This window comes from Lepidochelys kempii, chromosome 1 (genome assembly GCF_965140265.1).
Source record: "Lepidochelys kempii isolate rLepKem1 chromosome 1, rLepKem1.hap2, whole genome shotgun sequence".
Lineage (NCBI taxonomy): Eukaryota > Metazoa > Chordata > Testudines > Cheloniidae > Lepidochelys > Lepidochelys kempii.
In genome coordinates, this window is record NC_133256.1 from 97,546,735 (window position 1) to 97,559,942 (window position 13,208).

At 40.3% G+C, this 13,208-nt stretch overlaps 1 protein-coding gene across 3 annotated transcripts in view; it reads left to right on the top strand.

Annotated features, from left to right (window-relative positions):
- Positions 1–13,208, top strand: part of IPO5 (importin 5) — a 79,778-nt gene that overhangs the window by 25,315 nt on the left and 41,255 nt on the right. For all 3 annotated transcript variants that reach the window (XM_073348083.1, XM_073348092.1, XM_073348073.1), the window contains exons 9-15: positions 1,072–1,159; positions 1,740–1,846; positions 5,062–5,186; positions 5,275–5,364; positions 5,441–5,614; positions 5,920–6,138; positions 7,550–7,633. In XM_073348083.1, coding sequence (XP_073204184.1) covers positions 1,072–1,159; positions 1,740–1,846; positions 5,062–5,186; positions 5,275–5,364; positions 5,441–5,614; positions 5,920–6,138; positions 7,550–7,633 — 887 coding nt within the window. The remainder of the gene's footprint in view (positions 1–1,071; positions 1,160–1,739; positions 1,847–5,061; positions 5,187–5,274; positions 5,365–5,440; positions 5,615–5,919; positions 6,139–7,549; positions 7,634–13,208) is intronic.

Here is a 13,208-nt window from a genome sequence, read left to right on the forward strand (position 1 = left end):
TTGTACCCCCTAGTTTGATAGCCCTTAGGGAAGAAGTCCCCATAGACATATACTACCTCTTATTCAAATTGCAAGGCACATTTCTTGTCTTCTCTAATATAAACATATAGCCGCATGTACATAGTGTAAAAACAAATAAAAACCCTACCAGACGTTACACTGCACACACAATTATCCTGAGGTGGAGCAACAAGTAACATAAGTTAGTCATGTTGTTTAATGGAAGACACTTAAATACTATGGTGATGAGGGTGTAATTAAAACCTATTTAGAAGCTAAGGTTCCATATTTACAGAGTAAACTTTCATTTTTCAAATGCAGGGATGGGCAAGTTGACAGTTGATGGATTAAGTGTCATAGGTTCTTCATATCTTGAGCTCTTCCGAAAGTTCTAAGGTACTTTCAGTGGGAAAATCCCATTTCTAAAGGGCTTATATCTTCTTTGTTTAAAAAGAAGACAAGGCAGAACAGAAGGGCTACACACTTGCAATCCGAAACAGGTAATCAGGTTGTCAAGATGAAGATTAGGCCAATGTCCCTCTAAATATGTACAGCCATTGAGAATTACTTATTGGTCTGTTTGCCATATATCAGTCAGTAGTGTTTTATGTTTTTTTAAGTTTTCATCTATGCCAGGTATACTGTCTGTGCACCAAGAGTTCATAATGGAGAGCAGGAAAACTGGGAAATAGTTTTCTGTAGTCAGTCATCAGACTTTATCAGCCAAAATTTGGAGGATTCCTTGTCAAAGCTTCCATAAATTAGTCCAAACACATCCTGACTCTAATGCCATGTTTGTCAAATATTGCTAAACCTTTCAAATGAATGTTGGCAGCCTTTACTTTATCAAATTGATCTTTGCAAATTTAAAATTCTTCAGAAGAACTCTGTTGTAATTTATTTTTGGTGATGAAAGGGTATTCCTAATTTCCATTCTATTATTTTTATTACATGTGAAGCAAAATGTTCTGAACGTCCTCTCCTAAACTCATTCAGAGCTATAGATTAAACATTACTTTAGTATACTGTAATTTAATTGGGATGACTGTCAGGTTTTCATTTTGTGTTTAGTTCCTCAGATGTTAGCAATGATGGTTGATTTAGAAGAAGATGAAGATTGGGCAAATGCAGATGAGCTTGAAGATGATGATTTTGACAGGTATTTGACAAACCAGCTGTCTCAATTAAAAGAAACCCTATAGCATACAGGTGACCTGGGTGTTTGCGAGATGGGGATGCAGTTTGTTTGCATCCTGCACTCCCACACTCTACCTGTCTTCCACTCTGAGCAGCAGCACACACATTTCTACTTTTTACAGATAGTGGAAGTGAAAATAGAAGCCTTGTGATATAAATTGGCGCCACAACTGGCAGAAAATAATTGAGGTCTAGAATTACGTTACTGGTGTCTGAAGGAAAAGGATCAGAAGCAGTTTATTCTTGGATAGGAGCAATGCTAAAGGGGAGGGTGAGCAGAAGTAGCTGTGTGTGTGTGTCTCATTGAATAACAAGCTTTGGGTGTAAATAAATCTTCCTTTATTATTGAAAGACTCCAAATATAAGCATTTGTATCTTTCAGATTCAAACTTAAACTTTATTTGCTTGCAAGGATCATTCACATTCAGAGATGGAAAAAGTGTATGAGGAAATACGCTTTTTCGAATGAACTATTGGACCTGTTGACTTTTTATCCCAGACTTTGAATTAATCATGAAATTTTTTTTAAACAATAACTTTAGCAATGCAGTTGCTGGTGAGAGTGCATTGGACAGAATGGCATGTGGCCTTGGAGGGAAACTTGTTCTGCCTATGATTAAAGAACATATTATGCAAATGCTCCAGAATCGTAAGTAACTGATGCATTGTTTTAGAGTTTTAGCTTATATAATTTTTGTAAAGGCCTGTTCAGCTATGTAGCGCTTTCTGTTCATTATCCTTTTGGATTATTAATAGGTGCATATAAAACTCTATAGATATTGTAGATAGACTTGTAATTTATTCTTTATCCAAAGTGGAATTTCAAAAATGTATCTAAAATGTGATGAATGTGTTCTGCTTTCGGTGGTCAAGCACAGAGGAGCTATTTTATTAAAAGTAGTAAAGTAACTCAAACAGCTTCCCTTTAAAACTTCAGACTTTCTCTGTATTTCGTCATAAATGAGGGAAAATGTCTGCCACATTGAAGAATTTTGGTTTAGATTGGACTTGTGAGTTCTAGAAATACCAACTGCATATGAGCAGTATGAAATTTCCCACTAATTCAGTAAAACATTGAGAATGAGTTTGACTAGATAAATGTGCTACAGATGGTCACAATTGGTAATTGACACTTCTGGCATCCTCTGCAGACAACACCCAGGGTTATGTTGGATACTGACTTCTTTATCTTTTTAGAGACGGTCCCCCCCAGGTTAGAGTTCAGGCATTGTGCTAAGACATTGTGAGGCAGTGTAAACTGCCTCTTCCAGTCCTCTAACTTTACAGAACTCTAGTCTGCAAGAGTCTCAATCCTACTTTTTTCACAAGCATTAGAATCACACTGATTTTTTTAAAAAACACATTAAGGTGCCGCGATCATACATGGATAAGAACAAATCACACACTGAAATACAGTAGTAACCACTATGGTGGACAGGTTGAGTTTTGCCATACTGATCCACCTTATAGTAGTATGGATCCTGGCCAGCCATCTATCTTCTCCTCACCTCCAAGTATCCTAATGTTTGTGCAACAGGATTGCTCATTGAATCATATTTTGCACATTTGGGTTTATTGCACCCTAGAAGGCATGCTGAATTTGATATGGACAGCCAGGCATATGGGTTGAAGAAGGCAAGTCACAAACCACTAGCAGCCTTCTTGTGCTGTTTAATTTCTGAAATGAAAGTTATTCATTGTAGAAAACTACTTGGATACTTTGGAAACTGATTAATCTTTTGATCTTCAATACCTTCAGAACTGGCAGGTACCTAGAGCCTTTATGTAGCCCCTTGGCAGTTGGGGCTGGGTCTTATAAGAGTTGGAAGCACTCATTCTCACCTGACCTGCTAGTCAGTATGCCCTGATCCTTCCTTTGAGCAGGGATGCTGCAATCTGGGTTGAGCGATAGTGAGAGGTGAGGCGCATGAGGTGTGTGCTCTGCTGGGAAGGAGAACCTGTTGCAATATTTATTTGGTGAAGTGTCATTGGTAGTATAATAGGAGGGGAGAGCTTTATTTACAGGCAGGGAATAGAGGAGAGACTGCAAGGTTTTCTGATTAAAACTTCAAACACAATGCCTTATTTAATCAACTGTTAAAGATGAACTACAAAGAATTTTTGTTTTTCTTTTTTTAGTGGTAATATTCCAGTCTTTTTCCCCTCAAACCTTCCTTACATAAATTAAAGATTGTAAGTTTTCCCCTCAGAGGGTGGGATGCAAGAATATGAGCCCCAACAGGCTTTAGGTGTCATCTCTCCTGGCATCACAAGAATGCATGCATGCAGGCATGCATTCTAATAGCAGTGAGTTGGAAGGAAGAGGCACAATGGGATCTTAATGAATTAGGAAAAAGCAGTGAACTTGAGCAGCAGCCAAAATAGAAGCACTGTAACTGCTGCTTCCCAGCATCCACTGTCAGAACTGGCACTTTCTAGCCTAGCTGTCCGATGCAAATCAGAATATATTTCACTTATAATGAAGCAAGCTGCAACTAGGATGCCAATCTGTGGTGGTATATTGGTTAAGTTTGCAGGAGTTGGAAACTTTTATGTTGTGACTGTTTAGGGCAATCCTGTGAGTTGTGCATTGGTACTACACAATTACTATATTTACATTATCCTTTAGATTTTCTATAGTACAGAAGATCTGCCATCTAGACTACTGGGGTTTATGAAACAATGGAGTAGTGGGAGTGGATAGTCCACTTCACCTCACTATAATATGTCTGACCAGAGCACAGTGGTTTAAAAAAAAAAGCCAGATGTTGACGTAATTAAACATTTTTTACTTGACTAATTTATTTGGGGTGGGAGAGCGGCAGGCATCTCTTTAATCTGGTGCTGTATAATACCGTGGAATATATAATACACTGCTTTACAGCGAGTAGCAAAAACAGACCTTTGTACTATCCCAAACTACCTCACAATTCAGCAGATGTGTGTGAGTAGCATTAGGAACAGTAGTAGAAAGAGTTGAAGTGCCCTTTACAAGTTGGAGGATTGGAGACCTGGTACCACTAATTCAAAATTCTTGACTTTTGGTGTGGGGAGAAATCTTAGTCTACCTTCTTCCCACAGCAAAGCAGGGAAAGAGTAGGCTGTTTGACAGATTTGGCTATATCTTTACTTGTATGTTTTATTTTCAAACGTGTTTGTTGTAGTACAAGGAAGAACATTGTGGGCAAAAGGGATTTGCTAATGCACATTCTCCACTCTAAAGGAAAGCTGTTAAGGAGAGATGGAGGTCAGGTGTCAGGCTAATAGGCTATACATTATAAAAAGAGTGAAAGTTAAATTCCTAAATCCATATTTAACCTTAGGCTTCAATTTTTTTAAATTGTCCAATCCTTTGAAAAACATATTAGGAGGATTGAATAGGGTACATGACATTAGAAATTTGTGAGAGAGAGGTGGGGATTCTTTGTTCATCTTTAAATTGGAATGTTCAGTTCTCTTACCTAGATTTTTTTCTTTTTTTCAAACACTGAAGAAGAGGGGCAAGCACAAGGGTATGGAAATCACTGGTAGCAAAATGGAAGATCTCTTTTCCTGAAACTTTCCTAGTTGACTTATTTAAGTAGGCTATTTCAAGACATTAGCACTAGGGATGAGGCATCAATAGCTTAGAATTTCTGTGTTCAGTTTTGGGCAGAAGGGTTTGTCCCCCATTTCCTTAAACTATCCTGAAGAAAAGGATGTCTGGATACATGCAGGGGTGGAGAGAGCATTTCTGACATACATAGATTAAGTATCCAGACTTGTTCTTTTACGATTTTAAAATGAGACCTTATGTATTCCTGTCTTTTCTTATTATTTTCCGAAATGGATACCTTATTTTCCATGTAACGTCGTCTTACACAGCTGATTGGAAATACAGGCATGCTGGTTTAATGGCCCTGTCAGCTATTGGAGAAGGTTGTCATCAACAGATGGAGGGAATTCTAAATGAGATAGTTAACTTCGTTTTACTTTTCCTCCAGGATCCTGTAAGTTTAATGCAGTTGATTGATCAAAATTTGTTATTTAACTTCTGTTTTTATAAACACTTACTATTTGAGGGGAATGTTATTTCAGCATCCAAGAGTGAGATATGCAGCCTGTAATGCAGTTGGACAAATGGCTACAGACTTTGCCCCTGGTTTCCAAAAGAAATTCCACGAGAAGGCAAGTAATAGACAATCCAAGATTAAATTTTGTTCCATTCAGAAACTTGTTTTGAACATAAACTATTCTGTTGTAGGTAATTGCAGCTCTTCTGCAAACTATGGAAGATCAAGGCAACCAGCGTGTTCAGGCTCATGCAGCTGCTGCACTCATTAACTTTACTGAAGATTGTCCGAAATCACTGCTTATTCCATACCTGGATAATCTAGTGAAGCATCTTCATTCCACCATGGTGATTAAATTGCAGGAGGTACAATATGCTTAATGATTTTGGTGGTTTTTTTTATTGCTTTGCTAAAGTCTTCTGTCAAGTTTGCAAACCCCATTTATTATCCTACAGTAATTATTTGAGTCTTGTAAAACAGCTGATATTAAATTCACATTCAGTATCAAAAACTGAATGTTGTAAATAGTGATATTTAGACTATAACAATATTTTATCAAAATTATAATCTGTACAAAAGCCACATTTGGAGATGGGATGCAATTTTCAAATAAAATTTAAGTGGTTGTAAGTTTTAGAGACAAACCATCTTTCTTTTTTTAATCCCAAAGTTAATACAGAAAGGCACTAAGCTGGTTTTGGAACAAGTTGTGACTTCCATTGCATCAGTTGCAGATACAGCAGAGGAAAAATTTGTTCCCTACTATGACTTATTTATGCCATCTCTTAAACACATTGTTGAGAATGCTGTACAGAAGGAACTTAGACTTTTAAGAGGAAAAACTATTGAATGCATCAGCCTAATTGGCCTTGCTGTTGGTAAGGAAAAGGTAAGTCTTTGAGATACATACTGAGATACATATTGTTAACTGTCGAGTCAAAGAGAATCTATTTTTTTAATAGATTCCACATAATAGTATGTTGCATTTCCTTCACTGATTGCTGAACCTTCAGGTTTGTTGCTGTCTGTCATACTTCCAAGTTCCTTTAACTGGGAAGGTAAATAAATATTTCAGCTGGCTTCGTTTGAATGGTTTTAGTTTTGTGCCTCATGTTGGTCTTTTATTCTGTATTTCCAAGATTACTACCTTGCAATTTAGTCTTTGCTAGATGTATGTGTGTGTGTGTATACATACTACATGTACATCTAAAAAAAAGTTTAGTATTTGTTACATGATGGCAATATGATTCAAATTGATATAGTACCTTTCATTTCAACACTGGAAAATATCTACCAAGAACATTTTAAATTCTCAAAATAAGTCAAATCATTAATTGTTAAAATTAATGAAAATACTATAAGGATAGCATGGCATGGAGTATTGCCACCTTCACTTCTGTGCTTTGTGGCTGAGCTGAGCACCTGGAAAGCGTGGCTGCAGAGCCTGCCTACAAAGATGGGAAGCCCTTCCCAGTGCAGGGGCCCCCTCAGCCAGGGACTGTTCTTCCCCCTCACCCCACCCCCCCCTTCACCTCCAGCATCCAGACCCCTCCAACACTGGGCTGGTACATGTGCCCACCCGGTAAAGACTGGGTTGCATGTGCGGGGCAGACCAGCCCCACCCAGGGACTGTCCTTCTGTGCACCAGCACCCCACCTAGGGACTGCCTCCCAGCACTCACCCTGCCCTATCCATGGACTGTGCCCCAATATTTAGGCCCCCCCCAACCTAGTCTGTTCCCCATGTACTAATTGACTCTCCTCCCCGTGCCTGCTGGTCTCCTACCTCAGCTGTGCAGCCCGCCCTGCCCACCTGCTGCTGCAGTCCTAGTGTTGGGGAGCCTGCTCCAGTTGGAGTCACTGGACCCACAATCCTGTAGGGTGGGGGGGCGCTGATCCTGATCCTGCTGCGGGGCGGAACCTGACACCACTGGACTTGATCCTGCTGGCAGGACTGATGCTGGGTCCGATCCTGTGACACCCCATTTTTGCACACCTCTTCCACCCCTGCTGGCTCTGCACCTGGGGCAGTACCTCTCCTGCCCCACCCTTGAGGATGTCACGTGAGCCACAGCTGTGTGCTGATTGGGCCACAGGTTGAGAACCACTGCCTTAAAGCTTGACCATAGCTAAGGTTCACATCTTCAGTGGAAGATTACTCTCAGGAGTATCTTACGCTGCTTTAGGAATTTTTGCTTTTAAGTTAAATTCCTCTAAAAACAATGACTAACTTATGTGCCTCAACTTGAAATAAGCGTTGTTTGATATGAAATTTCACATGTAGGTGTATTTTATTTCTAGTTTATGCAGGATGCATCAGATGTGATGCAGCTGTTGCTGAAGACGCAGACAGACTTCAGTGATCTGGAAGATGATGACCCCCAGGTATGTCAGATGCTCACTTGTAACAAATATCTGTTGACGCCTAATATTTAGTGTCTTTATCCTCTTGCTTTTTTATAGAAAATTTCTGAAGTGTCCCATGCAACATAGAAGTGTGTACCTGCTTCTTAAAAAAATTAGCTGTTCAGATCTCTTTGCCACAGAGAACCATTCTCCTAAGTCTAGTACAATGCATGGGATCTGCATAGTGTAGAGGTGGTTGAAAAGTGAAATTCCTAACAATGAAAGGATTTGAGGATCGAGGAACTTAAGAAACTGGACTTGCAATGCAGATTCTTCCATGCAGGAAATGGAGGGAAATGGTACATGGAATGCCAGGATCAGACTTCAGCATATGAGTCTCTGTAATGGATAGTCTCTTTAGCACTGGATCCATTCACTATATTCTTATAGTAAATAGTTACTATGTTATAGTGGTTTTACTGTGAAAATGACTACAAATTTAATTAAGATTTGTATTCAACTTCTATATAAAATTGCTCAACCTATGTCATTTGGTTTTTTTTCTAACTGAAATTCTAATGGAAAATTCTACTTGAGATCTGAAAACCTAAGTGGTCATTTTTCATATCACTTCTACACCAATAATTGCAGTTTGACCATAGCAGACTAACTTGTTGATGCACACGGTAGAATAAAATTTAGCTTTATTGTGCTGCATTTTCTCAACAGCACCATTATTACTAAAAACTTGTCAGGAAGAAAATATCTTCTCCCTCTATCTGAGGATATTTGTAATAAACACTTTCATATTTACTGACCTCCCAGGCCAAGATACATTGCATCGGTGCCTCTACCCAAAACTACTAGAGGCAGTTCAGAATTCTCCCTGAGGCTCTGGTCTTAACTTCCTTCCACCCTTGTACCAGATTCTCTGCCTATGGCAGTGCAAGCAGCGTTCAGCGCTAGCTTATCTATTGTAGCCCTAGCTTTAAAGGATGATTTTGAAACAGCAGCTAGCAAAACCTTTTTCCCACCCTATCCTTTTGACCATCCTCTGACCTCCTTCATCCATTTATTGCCCCTCTCCCTATGGCTGAGCTTCCCAATCGAAGCAAGCAGAGGGGCTCCATTTGTGAAGAGACTCTTGGGAGATACAAGGGGAGCTCTGTCACAGCTGCTTTTAGTCTGTGGACCCTTACGCTAATGGGTAAGTTTGTTGGGTCCCTTGCTTCCCTGCCCTGCTGTTTAAGACTTTTCTGGATACACTTCTGTTTGGCAATGTCAGATCTCGTTGCACATTGGGACAGATAAATCCAAACTAAAACTTTACTCTTTTTAAAAAATAGTTTGAATGAGCAAAACTGGTATACCCACACTAGATAAACAGTTGAAGAGGGCAAAAGGGTCCAAAACAGACTCTGGCAGGTCAAGTTTTTTGGTTTGACCTTATCAGCTGTTTTATAGAGGTCTCTTGGTAGTCATTAAAGAGATTCTCTTCTTGCTTGAGTTTGTACTACTAAAAAGAGCCTGCAAGGTAACTCTGATGGCCTAGTTCCAAAGCTGCTAGTTCCAGCAGCAAAGCCTCAATTACTCTTAGGGTCTCAGAGCTCAATTTTATGTCATGTAATTTCCACCTCACTGCTCCTCTTCGCACAGATTGGACTGGTGAAAAGCTTATGTAGAATCATAGGACTGTAAACTCTGCCCACCAGAAATCCTGCCTCGAGCAGTAGGAAAATACAGTAGTTCAAGCCCTCTTGCATCTGTATTTTAAAAATTAATTCAGTTTCTGGGGAAATTGAGCTCTTTCCACTGCTGCTTTTTCTCTTGGTTGATGCAACTGAACCTCTGGAGAATTCATCTACATGGATTGCTCACTAAGCAATCCTGGACTAAGGTTACTTTTGCCCATTTAAAACTTACAGCAGAGGGAAAATTGTCACTTCAACTCTCTGACCTTCACTACTTGGGATAGGGGCCCAGTCTCTTGAGGCCTCCTTACTTATCCATAACTAAGACTCACTAGACACAGAGTCACTTATGAGGTGATAGAGGCTGTGACTACATGCAGAAGCTTGCCTTGCTGAGAAGAATAATTTCAGGGTGGATTAGAGCAGAGCAATATTGGTATTACAGGGACAAGAGGAAGTTAAAGTCAGGAGACGGCAGGGGATTTGCACAGATATTCTAGCAAAGACAAAGGTTCAGCTCTTCAAAATATTCCCTAAAAGAAGGCCATGCCAGTTGAAGAGAAGGGTTCCATCATAGCTTTTGTATGCCCCTGTGCCCCCATACAAACTGTCTTCAGCTGTCAGTGAGGGTTAAAAGATTGTTTTGACTTTCCAGCAGTATATTGAAGGTAAGCTGTTTTCGGGGGGGTTTTTAGCTCATAGACATTGAGTTAATAAGATGTTATATTTAAACCCCATCTATTTGAGATTCCCTCTTGTTCTTTCTTCCTATGTCATAAAAAAAAAACTACTGTTCAGTGCAAAACTTGATTAATTTCCTTGAGTCATTCTGTACCTGTTTTTTATGGTCTGCTACACTGTATTACCTAGTGACATGTTCTGTATTTTGAGATTTTTTTTCTGGATCTTCTCTCCGTAAGCGTATCTGAAAATTAGTTCCCTCACAACACACATACAGTAAATCACTACTCGTGTATCTTTTTTGGAATTGAAGCTTCAGTAAATGTTAACTTTGCAAATTACATAATTTTCTTTGAAAGAAACTTACTATTGGAGGGCCCTGAGGGCCAAAGTGGTTCCACTGCATGGGCACTGTCCTGTACTAGAGCCAGCAGGTTGGGAACTTGAAGATAAAGGATTTCCTAGTCAATGTTTTGCTGAGGTTACAGGTTCATGTGTGGTGATGTATAACAGCTATGTCTTTACAGAACCACTTACAGGTAAAATTGATTTTTCTTTGCTTTGAGCTGCATTTTGTGCAGTTTGGCAATATATAAATAAAACATAGCAATTGTGTGTGGGCAAGACAAGGTTTAAAACACAAAATAGCTGTGTCCTTGAGACAGTCATTGGCCTCTGAGTCAACAGTGTTCATCTTGGGAAGACCTCCCTGGAATCCAACATGAAAAGAGCAACCATACAGCATTTTTGCAGCATCCTCCACAGATGCACAGTGGGCTGTCTTAGATTATGCTTGGGGCATCCTTCTTGGCACAGTGAACTATGCAACATCTGAACCTAGTAAGCTTGGCTCCAGAGGTGGTATGGAAGCCCAAAGTCAATTAGCTGTTCATACAGCATGGTGATGTGGGAGTTCCTGGTAGTGACAGTGTCTTCCTTTCTGTCAGATTCAGTGAGCTGATCTCAATCGAGAGTGTGCAGCACTGTCCAGATAGGATTTCTATTGCACAGTTGGTAGAAGAGTGCATCCCAAATATTCCTGAACAGTGTCAAGTGTGGCATTTGCTGTACCTTGGTGATCAGTCTGTTGGTTGCATTCTGATGCTGGTTGTCAGGTGGAGAAATATTGGCTAGGACTGGTAACATACACAATTTTTGTTGGCTCCAATGTGCCTGTAACAATTCTCATGTCTGTTAATTTAGTGTGTGCAGAATTTAACCAAACTGGGGCGCAGTATTCTCCCGTTGAATAGCCGAGAGTGAGCCCTAAGTTATGCAGCGTTCGCATACTAGATCTCCAGGTTGATCCTACCAGTTTACGTTTCTGCTTTTGATAATTTGAGCTACGTGGGTGGGGGCTGGGGGTGTGTGTGTGAGTGAGAGAGATGTTGGGTGACCTCTTGATACTCTGGCTTTGGATCACGTGCTGACCACTGACCGTTCAAAAAGACGTTTAAGCTCAGGTTGGCTCTGAGCATGCCGTAAATGGAAGCATATTGACATGGTCTTTGATGTACTTGGTTTTCATCTCCATGATCAAGATCAATGCCCATAAACTACCTGGAGATGGTATTTGGTAGGCTCATTGGTGGGTATATTAAATAAAGTTGGTGCCAGCACCAAGCCTCCTGGGAGTCCATTCTTCTGTAATCTCCAGGTGCTGGTTTTGTGGCCCAGAGCCACCTAAAAATGTCTACCTCAGACCATCGGCTCAGTTGCAATGACAATCCATCTAGGAAGAACCCTTGACATTTTGTACAGCAAACCAGTGTCCCAGATGGTGTCATAGGCTGCTGTAAGGTAAAAAAGGACAGCTCCACTTTTCTTCTCTTGAAATCCATTCTCACTGTACATAGTGAGTGCTAGCATTTGGTCCACCTGTGCTTCCTTTTGGTTAGAGTCATTCAAAAGTTGTTCTGTCATAGGCATAATTGTCTAAAGCATCATCCACTCGAGGAGTTTATAGCTACAGCTTGAGTGATATTGGATGGTAGCTGGCTGCTGAAGAGTGGGCTTTACCTGGCTTTGGTAAAGTTGTCACCTTAGCTTTTTGTCGTTCTTGGGTATCATTCTCCTATATGTCATGGGACATGAGGGTGGACAGTCAGTGTTGGCTTTTCTTTCTAAGATGTTGTAGTTCTGGTGATATATTTTCAAAAGCAGCAGGCTGTCCATGTGTTCATTTATTTTAGTGCCTTTCTTATTTCTTTCCTAGAGAATGGCTGGAAGCTTTTTTGTCTTGGTCCATCTGAGGCGATTCCTTTTAGTGGTGCCACTCTTTTTGATTGACCTCTCAAATTTTATCTTTGTCTGCTTTAGTGATGTTGGTCAGTTAACTGTTTGACAAAGAACATGCAGACCTACTTAAACATACTATATAGGCTTTTTGGCAGCCATGTGGGATGGTCTTGGAGGCAGCCTAAAAGATGGCATTGGTAAACCTTGAGTATGCTTGATCTAATTGAGATGTTATGTGATCGACTGTATATTGGTCAATGAGCTTAGTGTAATTATTCCAGTCTGCCTTTCTGTAGTTCCAACATAGCCTTGGTTTAGTAATCAGTATGGGTATGGTAACCCCTATTTGGATGAAGATGGGGCAATGCAGCTGTGGGGGGAATTTCTAAAGACCCTGAAGGTGGGCAGTAGAGGGCAGTCTGTAACTGAGGTCGGGGGAGCAGCCCTCATTCCAGCAGGTAGAGTGAAAATTTGGCTGGTTGGTTAGGGTCATGAAAATGTAGTTAATTGAGAGAGATCCAGTTTGTAGTCTGTTCATCTTGGATCAGATTCTGTATTGCTTCAGATTGTGTGGTTGCTATTAGTCTCTGGCATAGATAGTGGGATGCTAGAGTGATGATACAGTAGGCCATAATTATTAGGGGGCCACCCAGCCACTTTAAAGTTGTTGAGCCTTATGATGTCATAGTAGTTAGATGTAGATGGTAGACTCCACACTGGTAAGTTGGGTCTTACATACATGGCTCAACCATATTTTCATGAAGGCTGTAATTTGAGATTGAAACCAGATATTATAGGTAACTGGCAGTGAATGAATTAACATGGGTTTCCTAAAAGCAGATCGCATCAATGTTGTGGCAGGAGGCAATGTTTTCAAAACCAGAGTGCTTTGTGGCTCTTACGCCATCGACGTTCAAGTGTAGCACCTTGAGGGAAGGGTAAAACTTTATAGCATTTCCTTGTCTTTGTCTATGTCCTCGGTAATTGTGATCCAGTAGTCTGAC